Source organism: Zosterops lateralis (genome assembly GCF_965231275.1).
Source record: "Zosterops lateralis genome assembly, chromosome: 1".
NCBI classification, from domain to species: Eukaryota; Metazoa; Chordata; class Aves; order Passeriformes; family Zosteropidae; genus Zosterops; species Zosterops lateralis.
The window spans coordinates 55277363-55305313 of NC_139762.1; the positions used below are offsets into that span (position 1 = coordinate 55277363).

The window sequence follows — 27951 nt, forward strand, 5'->3', positions numbered from 1 at the left end:
TTCCGTGACCCCTCGGGTTACACACGCCTATTAAGCTTATATTACATACGGGAACACTCTGTTGAGAATACGTGGCCCATAAATCTCATATAATTAAGACTTATTTGGAATTTCCCAAAATTTCCAGTCTCACAGATAATTTTAGATATTCTTAAGTTTTTTTTTTCCTGTGTTCCACTCATCACTAAACATCTGCTGAGAAGGGGGGGCCGTTCCCCCTCCCTCTCCTCAAAGTTACATTTTAACTCTTATTTTACTACCTTAAAATACTGATCACTGTTTCAATTTCATCAGCACGACTCACATCCATTTATCACATGTATTAGCTAGGAAGTAAGTTGTAATGAATATGTATAATCCCGATGGAATAAATGCCCTGCTGTAGCTTCATGACACACATCCGGTTAGAGGAGATATCCTCCCAAAGTGTGATAAAGAATACCGGCTTTCTAATACCTGGATTTGTGTTAGTTTATTTTCCGGCCGGTTCCGGTATCACCGAGGCCAATGTTGGGTGATGGGGCGGCCCCGGAAAGGGGAAACAAGCTGCCCCAACTCGCGCCTGCTCCAAGACCGTACCAGTTCCCGTACCAGAAGTCCCCACAGCTAAAAGAATATAAAATAATCGTACTGCTAGAAGGGCGTGGCTGAGACCGTGCCTTTCAGTCGCTGTTCACTAGTTGCTTTCAACGCTTAGTCTCTGCAGAGAGCACTCTTTGCTGTCTTTGCTGGTCAGGCAGCGGTGGACACCACTCTCGAGGAGGCGAAGGCGAGCGGGGTCCTTGTGCGGCGGCGGCGCGGGTGTGACGCGTTGTGTCGGCGCCGCTGCCGGGCGGCCGGAGGGAGGCGTGGGCAGGATGATGCCCGGGGAGACGCCGCCGGCCCCGGCCGGGACTGCGGCCGTCGGCGGGCCCTGCGCCAACTGCGGTGTTCTCCAGCAGGTAGGCGCGGACCGCCGTCCCTGGGGCGCTGCAGCTGGTGTTTTGCTCAGGGAGGAGGCGGCGGCGGGCGCCGGGCCGGTGGCGGGTGGAGTGCCGGATGCCGCAGTCCCCGTTCCCCGTGCCCCCGGCAGCGCGGGCAGCGGGCGGGATAACGGGCGCTGTGAAGCAGCACTGGTGTCGAGCTCCAGCCAGGAATTATGTTCAAAAGCAGCGCGTGTCTGTGCGGTGTGCCTGGCTGCAGCTGTCAGGGAATTCCCAGTCGTGTCCTTTCGGCTTCGCTGCGGTGCAGTGTCAGGACTTACTTAGGATTTACTTCCTTGAAGGCTCTTGAGCGAGCGTGTATCTTTATGGTATTATGCTTCGGGTAGTTCTTGTTTCTCCTTTAAATGAAGAGAAGGTCCTGTTGAGAGTTCACAGGGCACATTTAGAATGAGTGTGGATGAGAAACTGGAAAATCTGTAGAGTCAAGTGAGCTGATGTTTATTGTGGATATTCTGCCAAAGGGCAATTGGATTTTGAGGGTTGTAGCGGTTTAGTGTAGAATCTATTGCAAAGGCAAAGATTGAAGAGTTTTTGTAGTAACCTGTCATTTAAAGATGCATAGTTCCTTGTGGAGCCTGCATTCTCTGCATGTATTTAAATGAATGTACTATGGGTGATTTAGTAACTTGCTTGAGAGAACTGAAAAGAGTAGGACAATTTATTATATTTTCTATAACATTAACAATCAGATTAGGGGTTATTTTTGGGGTGTAAATTCTTTACTGACTTGAGACTCTTCTTTACAGAATATAAATGAATATGTAGCTGCATTAATTGCACTGAAGCAAAAAATGATTGATGGAGAGTAAGTACAATTGCACACGTTTTTTATTTGTTGGAGTTTTATTGTTCTTAAGTACTTACAGCAATGCAGGAAATACAATTTGTGAATATGGATATTCATTAATGCACTACACTAAATGATCCTCAAAATGAAAATAAGTTATTCACAAGCACGTTCTAAATCTAGACTGTAAGACTAATTTATTCTGTAAAACATCCGTGTATAATGACACTAAACAGGGCTATTTTGTGTACCTGTAATATTATTAGAAATACGGGCAGAAGCAGCTCTTTGAAGAGACTTTTTTTTTTTTTATTTAAGGCAGAAGCAGATATTTGATATTTATTTATATTTCATTCATTTAATTATGGTCGCTTATTTCATTTGTCTGTAGTGAAGAATATGAGAACTGAAAGTTGAGTACAGGTGTATATGAACTTTTTCAGCAGAATTTAGTCTGACCATTAAGTTCTGAAATTCTGTTGGGATTAAATATCAGAATATGAAAAGTGAAGCTGAACATTGTTCAGAATGCTATGATTATGAAATCCTTATTACAGTTTGCTTTCTTTTCTGTGCTTGCTTCCAATTCTTCTCAACACCCATCACCATATGATTGTTTGGAATAACATATCAAGATATGTTATGTAGACTTCCATACTATGGCCTAATATCCATTCTAACTCTCCTAATTGTAGTGGTTTGTTTCTTATGTAGCCTTTCCTAGATATGTGTCAATCTGGCTTTAGCAAATCTAAATGCCAGTCCTGCATTCTGGTGCATTCCCAGAGGGTATTTCAGCCAGCACACAGTGGGTCTCTTAACTAGTACCCTTTTTTCAAAGCTCCTTTACACTGTTATGATTTTTTTTTTCTGACCTCTAAACTTTGTGTCCCTCTTCTTGCTGCCAGTCATATTTCTTGTGGAAATTGCATTTTCTTTAACTACTTGCAGCTCAGCCTTTCTTTTTTGTTTTACTGGATTACTCTTAACTATTGCAATAGAAAGTAATGTAGCCATCTTCCTTTCAAGTTTGGAAATATATTATATATTTTTTGTATATGTATATATATATATATATATATATATATATATACACATGTTCTAGTATATATATATATATCATGTCTTTTATTTAAGCATTTTTTTAAGCTGCCATTAGTTAACGGCTACAACTTCATGTGATTGCCAGTTGTATTTTTTTTCCTACTTAAAGCAGTTTGATTTGAAGTTTGAATGGTTTAATGAAATAAAACTACTATATTGACTACTATCAGAAAATGTAAACCAATGTTACACTTTCTCTATTTTTCAATCAAGTAAAAGGAAAAATACTCTTAACACACTATTGTCAAAATCAGGTGAGAAAATGAGTAATGTCTGGATTTTTTCTTTTCTTACAGTCGTTTGCTGACAGAGTACGAACAGAAGTGCACTGATATCCTTTCGTTTTCTATTTGTGTTCTTACAGGATTAGTATACTTAAACCATTTCTTATAAAAGGGCTTGAGGCTTGAGGTGATGCCTCTAATAAAGAACAAACTGGGTAGATTTTGTAAAGAAAATAGGCTTTTGGAATTAAGACTATCCATTGAAGATCTGCTTGTTTCTGGTATATTGTTTAAGGTGGTCTATTTGAAATCTGAGTTGCTGGGAGTTACTCAGTCTTTTTCATGTAACAGAAGAAGCTCTTCTTATTCATTCTTCAAATCTATTGAAATACACATATTAAACACTTAGTTTTGCAAGTCTTCAGGAGGGGTTGTTTTTGTGTGTGTGTGTGTGAGGAAGTCTTCACTGTATGTTTCTTTGCAAGTGGAAGTTGGATTGAAATATACTTAAGGACTTTTGATAAACTGTTTTTAATTTCTACCTTAACAAGAGATTACAGCTTCGGTTTGCTGAACGGTAAGTTTGATTTATATTGTTTACTAAAGATACACTACTGTATTCCCTGTGTTGTGGTTTTAGGAGTCTGATGGTGTCATAGCAACAGCCATGGGTCTAAGCTGCTCTTTAAGTATGGTACTTTTACCATGCTTCCTAGGCCATAGTTAGCAAAGGTATGATGAGGAGAGAAATCTGTCCTTCCTCTTCATGAAATACCTGTGTGAGATTCTTTCCTGGCCCTGGACCAGTGATAGTCTTAAGTGACCAAGTGGAGATGTGAAGCTCATCTTTTGGTGGTGATTAAACGTAAGACAATTTGGGACGTCCATATTTGTGTGAAGCATTTTGACTTAAAGAGTTGTTTCTGTGTGTCCTTGCTTAATCTGTGATTATAGCGGAAGAGGCAGCATATAGTTTTTATGGAAAGACACTGCAGTTGGACTCTGCCCTTACTTTACAGCACTGTGTTAATTTATGTATGCAGAGACACTTATTACTGGTGCTTTAGTGTAGGCAGCATATTTCTGTGGCACATGCCATCTGCATGCATCTACCTTTGGGTTTAGGGTAGTGTTTTTAAATCACATCTTGGATTTTCTTTAAATGGTTAGAAGAATGAGAACACTGAAAATCCTAAAGTTTTTGGGTATCTCTTACAGCATTTTTTCCATAGGATAAAAGCAAAATACTCAGATGCTTGATTGAAGAATCAGAATACTGAGTTTCAAAGCATCTGTGTTTTTGGCAACTACTTTTTTAATCCCACATCGCATTTCAGAAAGATCTCTGCTCTTCGTTGCCAAGTGGAGGAGATGTTACAGAAAATTCTGCCTCTGGAAAAGTGCCAAGAAGAGTTGGGTTCCTTGAAGGCAGAATTGGAAGAAAAAAAGGTGTGCTTGTAAGGTTTAAATAACTTTAATTTCTCTGTTACAAGAAATGTATATATCTAATGCTGGTCTTAATGAAGCTGATGTTAATGAGCTCTGTTCTTATTTATTATTATTATTGGGACAGGTAGCTCTTATGAAATTAATTAAATTATTTCAGATTTCAGAGAGGCAGAAAGTTTAGGATGTTGTAGTTCGTATGATCATTGATTGGATCACTTGGTTATTTCCTCATGGAAGAAGGTAAGAGGGAAGAAGGGAGAGAAACATTCAGACTCTTTCTTGTCAGATTATTCAATATAACTTGTACCAGTGAAAAGGTGCCAAGAAAGGGCCTGTGCAGAATAGTCTTGTGCTTGTTACCTGTTTAAACATATTGTTTTACATTATTAGCTTCCTAAGTTTATTCCTAATTTCTCTCTCATTGCTTAGCAGTTTAGTCTAAGGGAAAGGAGGTTTAGATTGTTCAAATTACCTACATGTATGTATTTTCTAGACATTATTATAATTTCTGGAGTAGTACCCTACCTTCTTTCTTTTAGGTTTTTCATTATGGTATAAGACAAAATACTAACATTCATCTTGTTGCTGTATGTAGTTAGAGTTCTGTGTTAGAATGGTTTTATAATTCCTCTTCCCTCAGCAAGCATTAGTAGCTGATGTCCTGATGGCACTTTTTCAGAAAAAAATAGCATTATATGTATGGTATATAATAGTCTTGACTTCAGCTTCAAGTTCCTAACCAGCTGCGTGTTGAAGGCATGTACTCAAAAGCTAGACACATAGAGATTTATGTGTGTGTTTGCTATAACTTTAGCCTTTAAAGAAGGAAGATTACCTGATTTTCCAACTTGCTTCTTTTCTTGTTGAATATACTTTTTTGGCCAGGCACTGTTTTCAGTAGAGGAGGTAAGGTGTCTACAGTCTATTTTTTTTTTTTAATTTGCCCTCAATATGGACATATTTTAACTGTGCTTTCTTTCTTCAGAGTTCTCTCAAGATTTATCAGGAGAGTCAACTGGAATATATTAAAATTAAAGAAGAAATATCAAACAGTGATGTTATGTGAGTGATGCTTCTTTTTTTCCCCAACCTTTCTTTGCTTCTCTTACCTCTTCCAAACTTGATAGTCTACCTTATTTACTTAAGCTTTTTATTTCGCCAAAATTTTTGTACTTACAGGTTCTTAGAATAAGGAGTTGATGGAAGAATGATCTTAAGTTTTGTAGCAAATACTCTTGAGTGCAGTGTTAATTTATTTATTGTTTTGTCCTGAAGTGGGTTTATGTGATTGTTTAATGAAAGTTTTGAAAAACAGGATGAAATTGAAAAAAAGCTGTAATTTCTCCAGTTTTAAGTAGTTCTTAGTCTCAGCTTTTTGTTATTGCTATCCATTTTAGTTTTGCTGTTAACTCTGAAGCCAGTATAGGAATGATATTGCCAAAGTGGTCTGTACTAAAATCAGTCCTTAAAATAATTGTTTTAATGTAACAGCTCAGCAATTCATAGTGAACTGTCTGCCGTGTTTGGAAATGAGCAGGAGGAATTTGGCACACAAAGTGCAGAAGTAATTTTTTCTATAATACAGAATATTCTGAAGCTGTGCCTTGATAGTTCACAAAGTTTGTTTTTCCAGTAAGCAGTAACTCAAAGGTTTCCTTCTCTGGAGCATATGTGTCTGTTAACTCTGACAGCTCTTGATGGATACTCTAATGAACTTGTCTAATTGCTCTTTAATCCTTTAACTCATCTATATCTGGGAACTGTGACTTGTCAATATTGTGTGGGAAGGTACTAATGTTCTCAAAAGAGAATCAGCTAATATATAGCAAAGTGTTGTAGTTGTGGTTATTTTTATTCATGTGCATCACTTTGCATTTATGAAAAGCAATGATCACTCTCTTGGAATTCTAAGACCCTTCTGGTTTTGTAGTCAGGTTTTATTTCTGATGTTCTTCCACACATCCCAGTGGGAGTCCCGCTGGTGACTCCTTGATTTCATGTAATCTGGTTTTCATTTTTAACTTGGTGTTTCTAAGTTATTTTGGTGCTACCAGCAGGTCAAAGGAAATGATTTGTTCCCTCTGCTCAGTACTAGTGAGGCCATGCCTTGAAGTACTGTGCCCAGTTCTGGGCTTCTCTGCATAGGAGATGTGGGTATACTGGAGAGAGTCTAACAAAGGTCCACAGAGATGATCAAGTGACTGAAGCATTTCTCAAAAGAAATACCCTACTATCTTTACATGACTTGTGAAATGTACAGTATTCAGGAGCAGAGCACCAAGCCATTATTACCCAAAAGACTGCATGAGGAGACTAGCACTGTTGTCATTTCTTCAGCCAGATTGCACTTACTTCACATATATATGTACTCAATGTACCGTGAGCTTAATGAAATATTCAGCACATCGTCCTATCTAAGAGCAGCAGAGAGCAGCAACCCCATTGCTAACTGCATTTTAAGAGGGAACTGACCACTCTGATGTGCTGGCAGTTTATTTTGTCAGTACAGATACAGTGTTTGTCCCTGTCCATCACCCATAACTTCAAGGAGGAGGAGCCAGGGAACTACAGTCAGTCAGTCTCACCTTGATCCCTGGGAAGGTGATGGAGCAGGTCATCCTTGAACACATTTTTAGGCACATGAAGGACAGAAAGCTTGGGTGTAGACAGCATGGCCTCACCAAGGGGACGTTGTGCTTCCCTGACCTTATAAATGAACATGTCTGCTAGATCAGGGGAGAGCAGTGTCCAGGGTCAGACAGGCCATCAGTAAGATCTCTGACACTATCTCCTATAAAAGCCTCATGGATGGGCAGACAGTGGATCAAAAACTGGCTGAATGGCTGAGCCTTGAGTGTGGTGATGAACACTGTGCATAGTCTAGTTGGAGACCAGTAGATAATACTACCCTGAGAGAGGACGGTGAGGGCTGCATAGCGTATCTAGTCCAGTTTAACATTTTGTTAGTGATCTGCATGATGGGGCAGAGCCTGCTGTCAGCAAGCTTGCCAATGACCCAGGTGTGCCTGATGGGCTATCCAGCACAAGCTTGACAGGCTGAAGAAATGAGCTGACAGAAACCTTGGGAAGTTCAGCTAGGAGAAGTGTGAAGCCCAGCAGCTGATGAGGAACCATCACATACACCAGTACCTGCTGGGAGACACTTAGGTGGACAGCAGTCTCCTGACATGAACCAATGATACACACTTGTGGCAAAGAGGACTACCAGTATCTTGGTTTTCAATAAGCAAAGTTTTGCCAGCGGGCTGAGGGAGGTGCTACTACTTCTGCTCAGCACTGCTGATGCCATCCCTGAAATACTGTGTTAGTTCTGAGCTCCTCATTACGAGAGAGACATGGATATGTGGGAGTGAGTTACGAAAAGGACCATGAAGATGATTAAGGAATAGGAGCAGCTCTCCACTGACAGAAGGCTGAGAGGACTGGGACTGTTAAGTCTGGAGAAAAAAAGACTTATGGGTGGTATTATCAATGTCTACAAATACCTGAAAGGAGCATGTAAAGAAGACAGAGCCAGGCTCACTTCCTTGGACCCCAATGACAGAACAAGAGGCAATGGGCACAAGCTAAGACAAAGAAGGTCATTTCCTTTGAACATCAGGAAACACTACGCTGTGAGAATGACTGGGTATTTTCATAGATTGCACTGGGAGCTTGTGGCCTCACCATCCTTTGAAAAATTCAGAAGCCATCTGGAAATGGTCTTGGGCAGTGAGCTGTAGGTGACCTTGTTTGAGCAGCATGGATAACTTCCACAGAATTCTTGCAACCTCAGCCTCAATTCTGTGATGCTGTAGCTGTTTTGTATACCTTTTATACTGAGGCCATTCTAAGCAGTAGGTCATAAGAGTTCAGTAATTTGAAAGCTGGATTTTTTCAGAAGCGGAGTAATAGTGAATTGTTCATAAAATTACTGTTAATCTACCGTTACTGTTAAAAAACTTAGGTCAGAAATTATCACACATGTACTTTAGTCCAATCTGCCATTCAGAGCCAGTGTTAAAGTTAGCTTGCTCAGGATTGTCTAGTTGAAATCTGAATATTCTACAAGGATGGCAATTCCCACGGAGTACAACTTCTGTTGGCATAGCATTCTGTCAGCTGCAGTTGTGCATGTATCTTAAGGATCAGATAGGAACCTGAGTTGGGTATTATAAAAGGAGTTCTGCCCAAATGCCTCATCTGCAAATTGCTAGATTTGCTATTTTCTTAATGTAGTTGTGTGTTGATGAAATTAGTATAGTACTACATATGTAAATGTAATTATTTAACTTGTAAATATAATTGCAAGTATAATGTTGGCACTTAGGGTCTGTTTGTCTGTTTATTTATTCAGATTCATAGTTATTTGTATCATATTTTTTTATCTCAAGTTGAAAAGTACCTGTGAGGATCATTGAATCCAATTCCCTTCTCCTCACAGGACTACTTAAAACTAAGCTGTAGGACTAAGACTGTCATTCAGGTGCTTCTGGAACTCTGACAGGCTTGGTGTCAATGATTGCTTCCCTAGGGAGCATGAAGAGCCTTTTCCTAACATCCCATTTGAACTTCCACCAGTGCAGTTTCATTGCATTTCCTTCTGTCCTATCACTGGTCACCTGGGAGAGAAGATCAGCACCTTTGTCTCCACTGTCCCCCACTGAGGAAGATGTAAACTGTGATGAGGTCATCCCTTAGCCTTCTCTTTCCTAAGCTAAACAAGCCAGTCATGGTCTTCCAGCACAGCTTTCTGGGAGTCCCAGGGTCTGTCATTGATGACAGATGTGAAGAAGGGATTAAACATCTCTGCTTTGCATCCCTATTTGTGATTTGGCTAACCTCATCAAGCAATGGACTGATCTTATTTCTGATCTTCCATTTGCTGTTAAGATATTTTGAAAAGCCCTTTTGGTGTCCTTCAGAGTATTGGCAGCTTGAATTCTAATTGAGCTTTGACTGCATGAGTCTTCTCCTTGCAATGGTAAACAGCATCCCTGTGGTCTTCCTGTGTCAACTGATCTTACTTCCAATGTCCATGCATTGTAGATGTAGTACTTCTGTGTATTCTCTTGAAGATAATCTACAGAGAAACAAGTTTCTTATCTCCTGTTTACTAAAGGACAACTCCCCCCTCTCTCCATTTTTCTTTTCTGTAAAGATGTTTTATGAGGAATTTTGTTGAAATTCTCACCTATGGCTTGACTGTCAAAGCCATCATATAGGAAAGTAAGTATGAACCTCTTCAGGCTGAGAAGGCACAGAATCCTTGGTCTATTACTTTGTAGTATAAATATTTCGACTACTGAATATGCAAAAGGTGGTCAACCATGCCATTTATGAGAGGTTTTTTAAATATATTCTGGTAAATGTCTGAAGTGGTAATTAAAGCCTGAACATCCAGAAAGACTCGGATGGTAAATCTCAATCTATGACACAGGTTTTAATATGGAATATAGATTAACTGTGTTCTGTTTCATGAAAGTGATTAGTAGAATCATCTATTTATCACAACAGTTTAAAACCAATTTCTGGGATATTGGAATTTAACAGAAGAAAATAATAGAAATGTTTACTTTTACGTTTTGTTTTGTTTTGTTTTTCAGTTCTATGTTTTACATATAAGGTAGGGTTGGAAATGCTGAAGTCAAAGTCCTGGGTATAGGAAGGTGTGTTTTCTTTGAATGGCTAGATTTATTTTTTTTTCTGGCTTTTCATGCAACATAATTAAAAAAAAATAAAATTATCTATGTGTTCTTTTTAACAGGAGAAAGAAACTGGAAACAAAAGTGAAAAAACTTGAAGGTAACTTTCTACATTGAGTAAGACAACATACAGTAACATAATCTCTTTTTTGCCCTTTTCTGTCCAGAGGAATTGTGACTTTAACTTTGATGCCCAAGGACCAAGGCAGGCCAGTACTATGTGGGGGGCTTAGTCTCTGATTTACATCAGTCCTCCTGCAGAATGATTTCTGCTGAAGTGTCTTAGGCACATGACATAGATGAAGTTAGAAAGGAACTTCTGATCAGAACTTCTGATCATGAAAACTTTGAAGGATGGAGTCTTACCAGCCTCTCTAGGCAATTTGATTCAGTAACACGTTTTTCCTTATAACTAGTTGGAAACTCCCATGTTTCAGTTTATGCCTTATATCTGCCATACAGCAGTGAACAGTCTCATTCCATCTTCTTGATACCTCCTTGTACAGGAAAGCTGTTCTTGGATTCTTTCTGTGATTTGTTGTTTTCCCCTCTGGCTAATTAAATCTAGTTCAACAAGCCTGTTTTCACATGGCATGGTGCTCCATTGTTCTAAAAATCCTGGCAGGATTCTTCATTTTTATGTTAATATTTAAGTATATGGTGTTCCTGATTCATGTTTTCTGATTTTTAGATATTCTGGCACTTGTATTTTGGTTTGTTTGTTTGCTTGCTTTGTTTTTACATGGAGAGAAAGCATTGGCTTCCTGGCATTGGTTTTTCTTGTATTGCTGGTAGAAGACAGATATACGTAAGACTTTCTGAGACTTCACTTGCTGTATCATCAATTGGCAGGGCAGATATTTGCATTCACATCATGCATATTTTACCTGTGCTTACCATAATTTAAAGTACAGTGAACTGAGTGATTCTGAATCTTAGTGTAAAGTACAGGTACAAGGTGTTTATTTTGATAAGAAGTTTGGAGTTCCGTTGCAGACAGCCAGGTTTTTTTCACAGTTGCCTCCAAAATCTCAACTTTTGGCAGAACCAGAACAAAATGTTAAGAGAGAGTATGTGTTAGGTCCAATTTCAGTGACTATTTTACCTGTTCTGTTTTTTTCTATGCTCATTAAATATCTCAAACCTTGTATCTTTTGTCAGTATGCAATTTTTCCAGATTTAGTTTTTTTGTCAGCCTACCACTCAAGGGTCCTTTTTAACACTTTTTATTTTAATAGGCTCTCTTCTGATTTGATCAGCAGGAAGATTCCGTTTTTCTTTCCTATCTGTATATAATTCTCAAGAGTTCTCTCAGCTGACTCTATCACCTGAGAATTTTTCTAGGAACCTCACATTCAATTCTCACCTACCCTGTACCCTCTATTTCCACCCATTTGCACTCTTCCCAGGTGTCTGTTAGACATTAAAAGATAAGGTTCTCTTCTCTATTAGTCTTGAGTGCTGTCTGTATCTTTCTAATGCAGCTGGCTATGATGTTTTCATCTTTGAACCAGAGCTCTTTATTTAAATAAGATAATAAAATGTGTAAAAAGACCCTTGCACCTCAGTTTTATCCTTTGTCCTTTTTTCACTTGGTGTATATTGTTCTACAGTACAATATCATTACACGATGACCTACTCTTCATTCTTGTATATAATTGAGAAAACTAATAAATATTGCAGTGGTTCAAAACAGTAATTACAGTAGAAGGCAGCATACTTGTATGGATGAGTTGTTGTCTGAATAAAATATAATTTCAATAGATTTGTATTTCACACTATCTGGTTTTTTCTGATAATTTGATTTGCAAACTAGTGACCAGCACCACTTAAGTTAGAGGCTTCTTACAGTGTAGTTTCTAAATTGAATTTTGGTTCTTTTTTGAAGAGGCTGCAACAAAGCATACACAAGACTTCAGACAACTGAAATCTGAAAAGAAAAGGCTTGAAGAGGAGCTAAAAAAAGCACAAGTAAGGCTTCCTTGTCTTCAGGTGAAATTTCTTTTAGTATTTTTTGGGGAAAGAAAGAAGCTAGTAGTGTAATAGATGCTGAAATGATAAAATTACATTTTGGGGGGGATATTGAGTAAGTTAACATAGCTATTAACCGTAAGAGAGAAATTTTTCAGCTGAAGAATGACCTTTGAAATGTTGATACAGATTTCATGGTCTTTCGTAGTTGATGCTCTAAAAAATATGTATGGCATAAAAACTCTGTACTTCTTAATTTTAACAGGGGAAACTTGATGGTGTAATTAAAGAGAAGTCCAGAAAACGTGAGTGTTTGCTTTTGAATGCTTTCAGATTTGTATGTAGTATCATGCCATTTGAACATTTTCTTCCTACTTCTCTTTTTAGTAGTTAAACATGCAGAAACTCAGAGTTCAAGTGAAGTTCTTGAAACAGATATAGACAAAGGTAAGACTTTTTGCAAGTCTATTCTCTGCATGGAATCAATTGCTATGAATTTATTGCAGTTCTACTGGATTTGCATTTTTGGAAACAGAGGATACTGCCAAAGTGCTATAAGAGCAGATGTGGTTGATATAAGCAGGTTACACTGATGAAGGACCAATGTAATAGATTACTATTTTCAGTTTTTTCAGTAAGGAAAACTCTTGATTCATAAAAATAACTAGTCTGCCCTGTGCATGTGTGAAGTCAGCTGATGTGCAATTATAAAACAGAATGCAAACACGGAAAAAAACCCCTAACAATCCCTCTGCAGCTCACTGAAATAATAAAGCACCAAATAGGAGAATAATCTGCTAAAATTTTTATGTGAGACTTGGAAAAGGAAGTGGAAATACAGGAGGTATAGCTGTATCTTATCTTAATGACTTTTTTCCTCTAATGATCTAAAATATATGCTACAATTTACCTGAATCTAATTGTAATGGAGCAAACTCCTTCAAAAGTTCCTCTGAAGTACTGAGGCCAAACTTGAGGTAATTTTTTCTGTATTTTTTGCAGTCTTTTAAAGTGCTGGTACTGCTTTTGAGCTGTTTAGATATTCTGAAGGTTGTTTTGAGGCAAAAGAACTTCACTGTTCTATTTCATTTCTTGCTTTGAAATAAGTTCGTTGCAGAAATTAAATTTTTTGAAAAAGCCGCATCTTTTTAGTTTCTGTGTGTCTTGGCATAATTTTTACTTTTGGATTGTACTGAATTGGTACCTGATTTAATCCTTTGATTTTTAATTAATGGCAAAATAGGTAAATTAATATCTGAGCATTAATTTGAGCTTCAAATAGCAGCAAGGATTTATTACTAATGAGTAAATGTTAGTGTTTTTACTAGCTGTTTAGCAAAATTTGGTAGGTTTTCCTCTTACACACTGATTTTTTTTTTTTAATATGCCTCTTCATAAAATAATAGTTGTTTGCTATGGCCTTTGACTTACAATTTACGCAAAACAATCTCAGTTCCTGATTGTTGGATCTGATAATAGTTTTGGCATAAGTAGGTGAGGTACTTTTGTATTTTACTTAGATTTTGGGTTGTTCTTCCCTCTCCACCTTCCCTTCTGTCTCTGAAATAAGGTTGTTTGACATCACCCAGCAATGGTGCTGTTAGGGCTGTAGACAGTCTCCTAGTGTTGTGGCCTGGTAATTAATTCAGATACATGGTGCTATTACATGCTAAAATTAAGATGAATTATTGAGTGAGCATAAATGCGATACACATCTTCCTAGAGGATTTTCTCCTAAATTCATGTAACCTGATTTGTCTTAATGTTTTTGTGGGTATTTTGTATTTAGTTGTAGGCATGTCTGTGTTCTGAGTAAAATAAACATAATTTCTTAGTTAAATTTTATCAATGTATTTTAAATAAATAAATATTTCTATTTATTTATTTAAACAGGAAGAGTGAAGTTCTTACTAGAACAACTCTGGATGTGCATTGACAGTGCAACAGGAAAAAGAGAGAAGGAGAAAAATGATCCTGTCTTAGGTACAGTGGCATGCAAAGTCTTGAAATTTTCTTGATGCTCTCTCTTTTTCTGACTAAAAGGCAACATTGGTATTTTCTTTCAGCCTCTGTGTGGGATAAGGAATGGTCTGACAAAAGAAGACTAACTGTTACAGAAGGTAAGTTCCAGTTGGGTAGTGGCTGCATAACACTTTTGAAAGACTTAAATACTTTCATTAGTGTTTGTCTGATCAAGTACATGTGTGATTAGAGTATCTGAAAGTAATTCAAATATTAATTTGAATGGGTAAGTAAACTTGAACCATCTTCTGTTAAAAAGCTATTGTAATTTGCTGTTGCAATCGAGAAATGAAATTCTTTTACTGTTTCTAACTAGTCCAAACTCATCTCACGTTTAAATTGGAATTATTGTATCATTATAAACTCTGTAGTTAGTGTATAATGTGAATGATGTTGCATATGGGCTCTTTAGTCTGAAACAAATATGCGGTAACATAATTGAATTATAAACTTTAAGAAGATGTTTACCTCCATTTTCTTTATTGTAGAGTGATATTCAGATAATAATAGAAAATAATCTGAGTAGTTATCCACTTGCATATTCACAGCAAACTTGAACTGCTTTAACTTTACATAGCAGATATTTTCTTTCTGCACTCAAGAGTAGTAGGTGTCTCGAAACTACATTAATTTCTGTGTTGCGTCTCTGGAATGTTTTTATTAAGCTTTGTTGGTTTTTTCTGTTTCTCTACTACTTTGCTTTTTCTGTAACTAAAGGTGTAGAGATATTGCCTGGGATAGGGTACCCAGCTGCATTAAGAACTTTGAAGATAAACTTTTCAAAGACCCTGTTATGTCTGAAAATTTGCTACTAGTGTAGATCCTAATGAGTCTGGCTTCCATTCCAATGGAATCCACTTATGAGGGGCCAAAATATAAGGACCAGCTCATAAACCTGTTACTCAGCTTTACTTCCATGAGTTTAATGCAGTATATACACGGCTTCAGCTCCAAAACTGAGCTAGACACTTGTCCCCTGCAATTCTGAATGTAATGTCTTGATCAAGGGTCAATCAAATGACAAGAACAAGCACAAGAAACTGAAGAGTTTGAAATATAGTGACTTTAGGGGTATCAGGTTCCAGAGTAATCTCTTTGCCATCCACCTGAAGAGGAACTTTAGATTCCAGAAGTCCTGTCCCGTCTTTCCTATTTGTATTTCTCAAGGATGTGACAGTAATTTCATAAAAGAAAGCAATTATCTGTAACAGTCTCTTCTAGCTAGTCTTTCTTTCTGCCCACTTCAGTGTGGAGAAAATTCTAACCTTAAAACATGCTTTTGTTGGAATGGTTAGATTTCAAAGAAATACATCTTTCTTTCTCTTATTGGTTTGGGTTTTTTCCCTCTTCAAGCCTAGAACAGCCATCTTGTTATTCAGCCTGTTACGAAAGTGGCCTTTACCTTGAATTCATAATAACAAAGTGCTTATGTTTACATGTGCAATCTTCTAGGAAAAAAAGGATCTTAGTAAGTTTGCCCTGATTTATTGTCCCATATTATAATAGTTTCAAATTAGAGAGTAGATTAGCTTGATGGTAGTATCTTTTCCAGAGGATGTCAGTTCATCTGCTGCCTGGATCTAGCCTTTCAGCCTTATGACAGACATCTACCCTTATGACAGATTTCTTAGTATATTCAAATGTGCTCTAAAATACCCAAAGCTTTGCGTTATGATCAGTGTCTTCTCTGTTCTGCTAAGGTTGATACTGCTTTGAATGGTTTTCGTGAAGAATGTGTTCATATGTGAAAATTGGAAGACTCAGGAGGCTTTCCAAATGCGCTGTTGTGAAAGCCTCATATGATAATGAAGGTTTGCCAAACTTTAAAAGCATCTGGTAGTATTGTAACAAATCTACCAGTAATAAAATTGGTGATACCTGCACCTGATCATCAGACCAGTAATCTCAGGCCATAATCTAAGGTAATGAGACATCGATATTTTTTTAGTCTTCGGAAAACTTTATCTCATAGTTGGGGCATAAAATCACCTAGATTGTGAATAAACATTTAATGAAGCATTTGAAGAATCTTGCAGCTGAGTGCTGAATATTTTGGTAATTTGGGTTCTCTAGCATGCTCTGGTTAGTATGTTATGGTGAGATGAACTGAAGGAACATGCTAAGACCCTGTCTGTGAGGAGCTAAGCCTGTCCAAGAGGTATTCTGTAACTGGGGTCTGAAGTAAATTTGGCTTACTGCTGAGCTATACCCATCTTATCTGCTCATCTTTTCTGTTTGGGGATACAGGATAGGGCACAAGCTGCATGTAGATCCTAAATGTGGAGATGGAAAGCAATACGCTGGAGTTGTCTGCTTTAATATCAGATAAAATGAGATAAACACACTGGTATTATATAAAACACAAAGATGAGACTGAATCCCCAGGAATATGTGTGTTTTATGGTCTTGAGATTAAAGTCCATAACATGAGTGCTTTGAGAAGCAGACCTCTTTTCTGTCTTGAAAAACATACGAAAATCTCTCAAGATAACACCTTGAGATAACATAATGTAGCACTGCATATTTAGTTTTGGGTATGCAGTGTTCACCAAAGTTCTTTGTTTCATATCATGGAATATGTGGATTTATTGTCTCAGAAAACAGAATACTGTCTGTAGCTTCAAAGAATACCATATGAAGCATCCTGAAATTCACATAATTGGAAACAGGTTGAAAATTTCCTCCTCATTGTCAGGGCATTAAAAAATTTCTGTGGAGGAATTTTTTTCTCAGAGAAGGACCACTGTTTGTTCTTGAGATGTGTGCAGTTGCTACTGCCAGGCATCTGCAATCACTGTGCTGATGAGGTTTTGCTGTAAATCAGATGAGGTTCTATGGCTAGATTATTTATTTTTAGAAAATACCGCATCTTCATCTGTCCTTCTTGACAGGAAAAAAAACACAAGACTTGTTTCAAAAAGTTGCTTTGTTGCTTGGAGTGAGTAGAGGACAACTTGGAACAGTGAATTGCCTTGCAATATGCCCAATCAAGAGTAAAGTTTTAAGTTGTAAAATTCAGTTTGTTTAGCACTAAAGCAACCAATGTTAGCTTTGGATTACTTATTTCATCTCTACTTCTTTCTCCACTCAGCATCAAGAAGGTATTTCAAGTAGTACATGATAGATTTTGACGGTGTTTTCAGATCAGAGTAATCTTAATCTTCTCTCAGAAGTGAGAGAAGGCAGCAGTGTAAGGGTTTGAAGCTACATAAATTAGATTCCAGGTTGTAGATTTCAGAAGAAAACTTAATCATTTCACTGAGTCACATGATGAACAAGAGTGCAATTCCCTGGATAAAGTAAAATTTGTTTGCAAAATATGAAAGAGGATCCTTCCAATGAGATGGGCTCAGTATTAGTAGGGCTTTTCCTGGACCTGAGGTTCAGGTTGAGGTGCCAGGGAGTTGACACTTCAAATGAGGAAACTTACTTATGCTGAATCTTTAAAAGTTGCTCTGACAACTCTTCCTACAGATAAATGGGTTCATTATCAGAAAAGTATCTCATTCCTAAAGAAATGTGGTTATCAGGGACTGGGTTGGAAAGAGATGAATAAAGAAGTTTGGAGAATCTCTTAGTTATTCAGATATTATATCCTTGATCCATTTTTCAGGGGAAACTTTTAAATGGATGATACGTATCAATATTCTTGGACTTGATGTAGGTGCATAACTGATTTTGAGAGTATAGATAGGATATAAAGTTCCTAATAACTCAGTACTATTATGTAGTTCACTGTGAAAAGTAAACTTCCCAATTGTCTATTTGGAGTTCTTGTAGGGGCAAAATATGCAGTGGTGCCGCTGCCTGCTTCAGTGTGGGGAAAATACTGAGTTTTGAAATGGTTGGCACAAAAAACAGGGAAAAAATGTAAGAGACAACCAACTTCTGAATTTTTCTTATTTTCTTTGTTTCTGCTTGTCAAAGATCTCCTTTTCCCTTGAATTATCAAATGGAACTCAGATTGTAAAAAGAATGTAGGTTTGTCCTGAGAAAATATAGAACATCCTGGAAGCCCTATGTGACTGTGGCTTGTAAATGGTTTTATAAAATAATGTATTATCATAATACTTTTAAGATGTAAAGGAGATGGCAGAGCTTACTTATCTTTGGTGAAAATTATGTGCTAGGGCCCTTCAGGCTGATCAGTTCTCCCTCCTGGTGTCCAGTGCAGCAATTGAGATTTTTACATGGACTTGCTACATGAAGTGACTGAGATGGATCTTTGAAACAGGGTTATTGATAATTTTTTCTGATTTACTCCTTTAGTGGTTCTGATGTGTCAGAATGTGCTTAAAAGTTTTTGATTGCTGAGGAGATTCTTTTGACCTATCAAATTAAATTAATATTTTTGAATATGAATACCATTGATGTTGCTTTGGGAATATCTGTGCAAGTTCTAGTAGTGGATTAACAAAGAGAGCAGTAATGAAGCACACTCTTTTTTTCCCCAACACAATGCAAGTTGTGCCATTTAAATCAGTACATTCTCTACTCAAAACCATTTATGCATGTGCTGTTCTTTCTACTGTGGGATGATGTTGTGAGTTGTCTCTGAGCAGGGTAACCAGGTTTGTTGCTAAAGGATCCCTTGGGGTGGATTAAAGTAGAAAAACGCTAAATAATTGATATAACAACAAATTTTATTAAAACTGCTTTGAAACCATAAGTGGAAAACACTGTAATGGATTGGAAATGGGTGTATAGCTGTTCTGCAGTTTGGGGTCACTGTAAGAGAGGAAAACTGGAAAGAAAAAAGATAGAGGAGAAAAGACAAAGATAACCACCGTCTGTGACTCCAGTGACGTGTGGGTGATCGTGGTCTGTGGTTGTGATGCAGTGCCCATCCATCAGAGGTGGAGGCCTGTATAAGCATAAAAATTTGGCGGTTTTATAACCCTCATTCTTCTGGTAAGCACCCCAATACCTCCTTCCAGAGGAGTTCTGGACATGTACTATCTTCTTTCTAGAAGATCCTGGAAGGCCGGCAATGTCAAGCAGGAGGATGAGAGTGTATGTTCAGGGGCTGGACAAAGGTTCTGAGTAAACTTTCAGAGTTTTGCAGCTTATGGTGCATGAGAGAAACTGGCATTAAAAAAAACCTTACCCTGCCTCCGCAGTTAGATTGCTTAGCAGCGGTTTCTCCTCTACATCTAAACTAGCTTGTTTACAGCAAAATTTAGTCACAAAATCCAAGTGGCTCACTGCAGACAGTACTCATGTGTACACAGAATAGGCTTGATATCTTGCTTGAATACTGATTTTGTGTCCAGTAGTGTTTGTGAACTCTATAAACAAGATCACATATACAATGTCATACAAGAATTGCAAATACTAAAGATAGATTCTAGTTCCATATGACACACTGGGGTTTGGGAGTTGTTGATTTCTAGTGTCTTATTGGAGGTAATATTTTCATTTCATAAAATCATAGAATTTAAATTTCAGGAAACTGGGCCATCTTTTCCCTTTTTGAAGTATTTAGCACCATTATAATAAATTTAAATTATTTGTCTTTAGACATTCCTGGATGAAAGTGTTCTATCTTTATAATAATATAGTTGCTGTGTAATAGTTAAAACTGTGATTTGAAAAGTAACAAAGCAAAAGTACAGTGCAAAGAATCATACAGAGCATTTGGACATGCTTTCTTGTTGTTAGAATAACTGTAAAACTGTATAGTTGACATCTTGGAAAGGTTGTCAACTGTTCAGTACCTTTATCTTAGTTGTTCCGACTCCTTTGTGCATAGGATACATTGCGGTACTTTTTTATTAAGGGTTCAGCTCTGACTAAATAACATTAAAGACAAAATCTTGTGTAATTAGACTCAATATTTAAATTTAAAGAGCAAACAATTTAAAAGCATATGCAAATTAAATCATAAACTAGAAATGTAGTAAGAGCTCCCTTGTTGTATTTATGGCAGGGTATAATTGTAACTTGCTTGGAAGTACAGCTGTTGGCTCAAACCTGCAAATTGCTTTAAGCTGAGAATTACAGCCCGAGTGGGGAATGTCTGTGCATGGTTGTCCTGCTTTTACTGACTGTGAATTACTGGACAAAGACTGAAAACATATGGACCTTCAATCCTACCAAGAATGACCCTTCCTGATAGGAAAAACTGGGAATGTTTTAATGATCCAAACACAGAAAGTGTTTGGGGAGAAGCTCTTTGCACGCACATATGCCTTTGTCATGAAAAAGTAATTGTGAATAGCAGCATCACATCTCTATAAAGCAAGCATTTCTGAAAGTGACTAAGATCTTCTTTGGAAACATCACTTGAAATACATGGTATTACATTATTATTATTATTATGTATTATCTCTGTAAACAAAAATGGGAGGGGAAAAATTCTTAACATTTTTTTTCTGTCTTAGACACTGTACAAAGTCACCAAAAGATCAGGAAGTATGATGGCAAAACACTACCTTGGTGTTCTTCAGTGGAAAGTACTGTAAAGCAAAATTCTGTAACAGCAATGAATATTCAAAAAAGTACTGAGCCTTTTGGAGATGACTGTGCTGAGAACAGGACTACTGAAGAACATCTGCACAGTGGTGAGGATAAAACTGTAGATGTGATAATACAGACAGGCAGGGAGCACAGCACTTCAGGCTTCTCCGATCAGGAGCAGAGCGACCCCGGTGGAAATGTGATGGATATATTGAATTGGGCCAGACCTCTCCCTGCCCTACTTTCTCCAGTACAGCCTTCACCACTCACTACAGAGGTGAGTTTCAGGATGTGTCAGACTTGGCACTTAACTTGATCTTAAAATTACTGAAGAAATCATAATTTATATTCGTGGGTTTTTTGGGGTTTTTTGTTTGGTTGTTTTTTGGGGTTTTTTTTTTTTTTTGGTACCAATATTAGTTACTCATGGACTGAAAGGGTCTCTGGGTGTTTATATCCATATGGATACTTCTTTAACCTTGTAGCATACTGCCTGTGGAAGGGAGCAAAAACATAATCTTCAGAAGTAGATGTATCATGGTTTAACCCCAGTCAACAACTAAGTACCACACAGGTGCTTGCTAACTTCCCCACCAGCAGGATCCTGGGGAGAATCAGAAGAGTAAAAGTGAGAAAACATGTGGGTTGAGATAAAGACAGATTAGTAGGAAAAGCTGTGCACACAAGCAAAGCAGAACAAGGAATTCATTCGCTCTTTCACTTGAGCAGGCAAGTCAACAGGGCTCCATCATGCATAACAGTGATTTGGGAAGATAAATGCCATCATTCCAAATGTCCCACCCTTCCTTCTTTCCCTTTCTTTATATGCTCAGCATGATGCCATAACAGTGTTGGATGTCACTTTGGTCTGTTGGCATCAGCTGTCCTGACTGTGTCTCCTCCCAACTTCCCGTGCACCCCCAGCACCCTCACCAGTGTGGCAGTAGGAGAAGCAGAAAAGCCTTTGATGCTGTGCAAGCACTACTCAGCAATAATGAAAACATCTCTATATTATTAACACTGTTTTCAGCACAAATCCAAAATATACCCCCACAGTAGCTACAGTGAAAAAAATTAACTATCCTAGCCAAAACCAGTACACAGTCACCTATGTCTCAACTTGCTGTCATAATTTCCCAGTGGTGCAGACTTGAACTCCCCAATTTGTGTTCAATATAAGCATGGCTTTCATAGCAAAATTCCAGAGCTTGAAAGTTAAATGCTACTGAAATGCCCTCTCCCAGTAAATTTAGAATGCAAGTAGGTAGATAAAGAAGTCTCCTACTTTTTGCAGAGGTACTTTCATTTACTATGAAGAACAATGATGGAGAAGGTTATAATTTTGTTGACCAGCCTTAATCTCTCAAAACCACTGCATGTCAGGGCCTTAAGCATACTTGTTTAGAAAAGTAGGTCTTAAAACTGGTACTAGAGTTTAGATTATTAACTTTGGTTGTTTTTTTTTAATTGAAGGATATGTTGTTGGGAGATTCCAGTGATGAAGAAGATGATTGCAGTGAAGATGATTGCAGTACTTCTGCAGTGGAGGATACTTTACAAGACCAAGTTCAGCCTCTGAGTTATAATGTAATCAGCCCCGGTGATGAGTGTAACAGACAATGCAAATCACCTGAGAATGGTTTTGATGCAGAAATCTCACTTAATCTGATTTGGAATGAAAAGGATATTCCTATCAGTCCAAGCAAGGAGAAGAGAGATGCTGAAAGAAAGCAAGCTGAAGGTGCTACTCTAATTACAAACATGGAAAATAACAAAGATTGTTTGGAGGAGAATTCTGAGGATATGGAAACTGAGAACAGAGAACTAACTGGAGCAACAGCACACAAATCAGAAGACGTGGAAGAACAGAAAGGAGATGGTGAGGACATGAGAGGTGAAGAGGGAGATTCTTCAGCAGATTTCATGTTACAAAGTTTCAAGCCTCAGAATCAGATGGAAAAATGTAGTGTGGTAGAGCAAACAGAGGAGAATGTAACCTTAAGTAGTGCTGTTGATAATGAGGGTACACATGAAAAAATTGGTGAATTAGTGAATACAGAGAGAGAGAAATTAGTAACACAGAGAGAAACTCCCAGAGATGCATCCATTCTGCACAGTGTTACTCATTTGCTATCTGAGCAATATACTGTGCTTCAAAAAGAAGATGCTCAGGAGAAATCTGATGGGTTGATAGAGAATGAAGAGGTTGAAAATAAATCAAAAAATGTAATTGAATTAACTAATATGGCTGAAGCTGGTAAGGTGTCTGCACACTCTCAGTGCTCTGAAATAAAATATGACAGTGAAGAGATTCTGGAGAAACAACATATGCAAACAAAAGACAAAGTGAACAGAGAATGTGAACCAGAGACTAGGCATTACTTACCTGTATCTGCTACTGAAGGAATCAGAACTTTGTCAGTCTTTCCAAAAGATGAACTGCTCAAAATTGAAGACATTAATATAACCAGAGCTCCAGCTGTTGAACTAGCTGTGAAATTTAACACAGGAAATGTTCTAGAAGTAGCTGACTTATCAGAGCTACCTCACAGTGCAGAAAATGTAAAATCAGTAGATATAAATGAGGGGGTGTGTTTACAAAGCAAACCATATCCCAAGGAAGATGTTAGTAATTTATCTCAAAGGAAGTCAGACTTAGAAAATATACTTGCACTACCAAAGACAGCATGCATTACTGGTGCAGAAAGCAGTGTAGCCAAGTGTGAATCATCTGTGTTAGATTCTACAGAAGTGAAAGGTGAAACAAAACAACCTGAAAACTTGTGTAATACATTAGAATGTGGGCAGTCCAAATCTCAAAACCTTAGAGTGTTTGAATCTCTAGAGACTGAAGTCAAAGTTAATTCAGAAGATTGCAGAGGGGAAAGCAGTGAGTTGTTAGCAGGAGGGGATACTATTGAATCTACCTCAGTAGAAAGCAATCCTATTTCTCTGGAACAGTTTGCAAAACCCCTGACTCAGCTCTTGATAACTGAAAATGTTAAATGTGATGAAATAGAAGGGAAATTAGATAAACAAAGCAAGGAATTGGTGACTGAGACTTGTTCCAGTTCACCGAAATGGGAAAAGAATGTTGTGAAGAAAAGCAGTATTTCGGAGATCATTTGCCAGCCTACTTCAGAAATGGATTATGGAAGTGGCTTGGCTTTTTCAACTCAAAAGGACTTGGAAAAATGTGATATAAATAATGAGGAAACCAATTCTCCTGTGCAAGTGGGAATTGGCTTGGAATCCACAAGACCTCCTGATCTAAATCTCAGTCTGCAGAAAGTTGTTGGTTTCCTTGAAACTAATTTCAGAGGAAAGGCCGCTTTTTCGTGTTCTTGCGAAAATAAGGGACATACAAATTCTATTATGAATAGTACATTTAACTGTTCTTCAGAAAACTTAGAAGAGGGTGCTGAGATTCTGTCTGCTGAAAAAGTCAAAGAACTGGGCTGCCCTGAGAGAGAATATGTACACAAAAATGGAGTGAAAACTTCAGATAAGGAGCAGCCAGTAGATAAAGAACCTCAGACATCTGTTAAATCACAGATCATGTGTGCAAACTCTTACAAGAAGAATGGTTTTCTCCTCCAAAAGTTTGATTGTCAAGAATCAGGATGTAGGACTTCTACATGCAAGGTCAGAACAGATCCTTCTAGGACTGGTTTACTAACAGGTGGGGGAGAAAGTAAAGAACCTAATAGTTTTGAGAGTTCTGGGAAAAATGCCATAAGGTGTAAAAGTGATTTTGATATGCCAGAGCAGAGCAATGACTGTGAAGAGAAAGACTGTTCTATACAAAAAGTTAAGTATGTGAAGTGTTCTGAATGTGTTCCAAAGTTCAGAAACAAACTGAGAGCTTCCAGGAGAATTACTGTGGATGCTCTAGGAAGTGGTGCAATTGTTGATGCTGACTACCAAGTATGTGAGCTTCATTCAGTGATGCACCCAGGACAGACTTTCACAGTTAGTCACCTAAAAGCAGGCACTGTAGTGGATATGAATACACACTGTGAACCAAACAACTCTGGAGATGCTGCAAATGAGGGGTCAAGTGTGACTGGGGAGGGTTATCCTGAAGACTCAGTCTGTTGCAAAAAGGAATGTACATCAGTAACTTCTGAAAACAGTGAGAGTGCTAATGAACTCATGGTGGAGTCTAACATAACTGGATGCATCAGTCACCATGAGAAAAATCTATTAAAATCTGGAATATCAAAAGAAAGCCCTGTCATGCCAAATGCTTCAACAAATAGGTTACCACTATGCAAGATGTTAAACAGATTCTCAGAAAATTGCAGGCTCACTGTAAAAAATGGTAAATTAAATACAAGAACGTTATCACTTGACAGTTTCTTAGAAGAAAATGATTCTGCAAAACTTCAGTCAAATGGGGAACAAAGTCTATTACACAGTGTTGATATGGAGGTCTCAGGGTTTGAAAAATATAATAATAACCAAACTTGTACTGCTTGCAACACAGAAGAAAGCAGCACTGATATTTTCATAGACAGTGGTAGAAAAAAAAATTTACTCAAGTGTCTTCCAAATCCAACCCTCTCTGATGTAAGGTGCAGTTGTCAAACAGTTGGGCAGCTTTCTGAACCACAAAAGACAGTATTTGAGGAGTTACATATGGTGGAATCAGAGTCCTGTGCTCTCAATGAGAGCAGTAAGTTGAAGTGTAAAGAGCAAGAACTATCTGAAATCTTGACTCTTTCTACCAAGACAGCTGCCCAAGTAATGCATACCAAGCTATCAAAGAGACTGTTTCAAGGTAAAAGAAAAAGAAAGACTTCTAAAGTTACTCAGCCAGTTCTTGCAAATGCTTCTGAGGCAACAAAATGCTCATCTGAGATGATAAGTAAAATCAGGGAAGAGATAGGTCCTCCTCTGCCCCCCTTGCTACTGCCTCTGATTGCTACTCCTCCAAAAACTGCCTGTACTGTGTCCCCAGTAATGTCCTCTACAAGTCAATCCTCTTTGCTTTCCCCTCTTGATGACCTGATATCCCCACTACGCAAAACTCCTGTTCTTCCTCTCATTTCTCCATTAGCAGATACTCCAACAGTAAAATCTGCTCTTTTATTTTCTCCTCCCTCACCCTCAGAAATGGCAGTAGGTAGAAGGATTTGCTCCTCACCTTTGAAATTTTGTACTTCCATTCCAAAGCATGCACTTCCCGTTCCAGGAAGACTTCCTCTCTTTGCAGCAGTTAGTGCTGGTCCAGGTGCTCCTCAGGAGAACTCTGTGAAAATATTGGACACTATGTATCCAGAGCTGTCTGCAAGGGCAAGGACACTAAACATTCTGAAAGGCAATATTCAGCTTAACCGATGTGCTTTTCCAGACAGCCAAAGTTTGCCAGGACCTGTGTCTCAAACAGGTGGATTCAAAGCAATCGCATCTACATCGACTGCTTTTGTTAAAGCTGGAAGCAATTTGAAATCTGATTGTAGCAAAGATGAAGACAAAGATGTGCAAAATCAGCAATTATTTTCAAGGTCATCAAATCATCTTGAAAAAAGAACACTATCGCAGGGATCTATGCCAAGAAGTGCCAAAAGACTGAGGCTGGACAGTGAACCACCAAGTTTGGAGCCCAGTGATATTACTGCTGTCAGAAATACTAAAAATACCACCTCTGAAATGCAGGAGGCTTTCCATAGTAAAAGCTTTGAAATCAGTCATTCATCACAGAGCTCCAATTTAGAAGAATCACTACCAGTAAAGAACGATCCTGACTGCCAGAAGGTTTCTTTGGCATTAAAGAAAGTTGCTGAATCCTGTTTTGACTTGTTACCAGTTATTAAAGGTCACGTGCATGTTGGTAATGTCTCAAAGATTCCAGTAATGAGAGATGAAGAGAAAGAAGTTGTCTATGAATTTGGTATAAAAAACAAGGTAAGTAACATAATTTTAAATTTTATGGTTTAATAAGCACTTCTGCGCAGATGGAAGGAGTATAAGCTTGTAGTATTTGAATTCTCAGTTGTTCTGGCAATCTCCTGTGTGAAAGTGTAGTCTTGAAAGGTTATTAGAAATCTAGATTTGTATAACGTAAGAAAATACAGAACTGCACAAGAAATTACTGTTCAGTGGTATCCAAGATGCAAAACAGCATTTATAAATATATATGCTTTTCTGATATATGCATAAACCGCTTTATTTTTTCAGCACTTCTTGAAGTGGATAATATTAATAGTTGAAAGAGTTCCTCCAAAACTGCTCTATTTTTTAAAAATTAAAAAAGATATTGTATATTCTGGTATATAATTCTGTTGTATGTTTAATTTTACTATTCTACATCAGGTTATTAAATTTAATTTTATTGGAAAATACTTCCCTTATTTTATTTCTCAGAACTTCCTTAGCATCAGTGTTCAAAAATTTAGTTTCATTTGTTATCTTTCTCATAGATAATTCGTAATTTTCAGCAAAGCAATTCACCAACTGATACAGGGTAGCATTTTGTTGTGTTATAGTCCTTGGACCTAATTAAGTTCTCCTGAGAAGTTGCTAACAAGATCTCAGGTCATCTTTGTTAGGAGTTGCCAAGTCTGGTAACTTCACAGAAGCAAGGCTTGTAGCTTTATGTTTTCAGGTTCAGCCAGTAGCAAGGCCAAGCATGTACTCCTAGTAGAGAGACGTACACACAATACACACCTACTCTTATTCCCTTGTCTAGCTAATCAAATTGAAATCCTGGTAAAGGAAAATACATTCATGGATTCCTCCAACAGCTAACGTTAGGCACTCAGTCCATCCAGTAGATGACTGATATTCTTCCCACCCGTATCACATGCGCTGACAAACTTGCAGACACAGAAGTGTGGACACATTCCTCCAGCAGCTGGTCCAGACTTGTGTCTGGCACTCAGACTCGTGGTGTTTCAGATAGCTGGCTTAGACCTTCTGGTTCCTCCCAAAGCTAACACTCAGAATCCCTGCTGTCCACAGGTACCCAGTCTGAACTGTGTACTCTTCAGCACCTGGCTCCTAAACTTATCATTCTATTCCCCACTTATAGGTCTCCCTCCAAGCATCCCCTAGTAAGTCATGCACAATGTGCACAATCCCAATATTCTTTTTCTTTGCATTTCATATTGAGTCCCATGTTACTACAGGCAACATCTCCTCCCCATCTCCTGCAATGCGTACAGTGATCTGGGGAAAGACTGCTATAAGCTTATTTAGTGAATCTCACACCTGGACAACGTTTGTCCTTCTGTGGCATCTTT

General features: G+C 38.0%; 2 protein-coding genes across 5 annotated transcripts in view; both read left to right on the forward strand.

The window, feature by feature from the left end:
* The first annotated feature begins 843 nt into the window (after window positions 1–843).
* LOC310915357 (little elongation complex subunit 1-like) lies at window positions 844–3322 on the forward strand. The gene is made up of 3 exons (XM_083872161.1): window positions 844–941; window positions 1730–1788; window positions 3171–3322. Exons 1-3 carry the CDS (start codon window positions 858–860, stop codon window positions 3265–3267), a joined length of 240 nt encoding a protein of 79 aa, XP_083728287.1. The 5' UTR covers window positions 844–857; the 3' UTR covers window positions 3268–3322.
* Window positions 3323–3324: 2 nt separating this feature from the next.
* ICE1 (interactor of little elongation complex ELL subunit 1) overlaps window positions 3325–27951 on the forward strand; it is a 33723-nt gene continuing 9096 nt past the window's right edge. Inside the window, exons 1-11 of one of the 4 annotated variants that reach the window (XM_083872128.1) lie at window positions 3325–3675; window positions 4436–4547; window positions 5533–5609; window positions 10315–10352; window positions 12141–12223; window positions 12489–12528; window positions 12611–12670; window positions 14117–14206; window positions 14290–14343; window positions 20629–20981; window positions 22178–26614. In XM_083872128.1, the coding sequence (XP_083728254.1) occupies window positions 4470–4547; window positions 5533–5609; window positions 10315–10352; window positions 12141–12223; window positions 12489–12528; window positions 12611–12670; window positions 14117–14206; window positions 14290–14343; window positions 20629–20981; window positions 22178–26614 (5310 nt within the window). In that variant the 5' untranslated portion in view covers window positions 3325–3675; window positions 4436–4469. Of the gene's footprint in view, window positions 3676–4347; window positions 4561–5532; window positions 5610–10314; window positions 10353–12140; window positions 12224–12488; window positions 12529–12610; window positions 12671–14116; window positions 14207–14289; window positions 14344–20628; window positions 20982–22177; window positions 26615–27951 lie in introns of those variants that run through there. The other 3 variants (XM_083872127.1, XM_083872129.1, XM_083872130.1) reach the window with 3 other exon arrangements.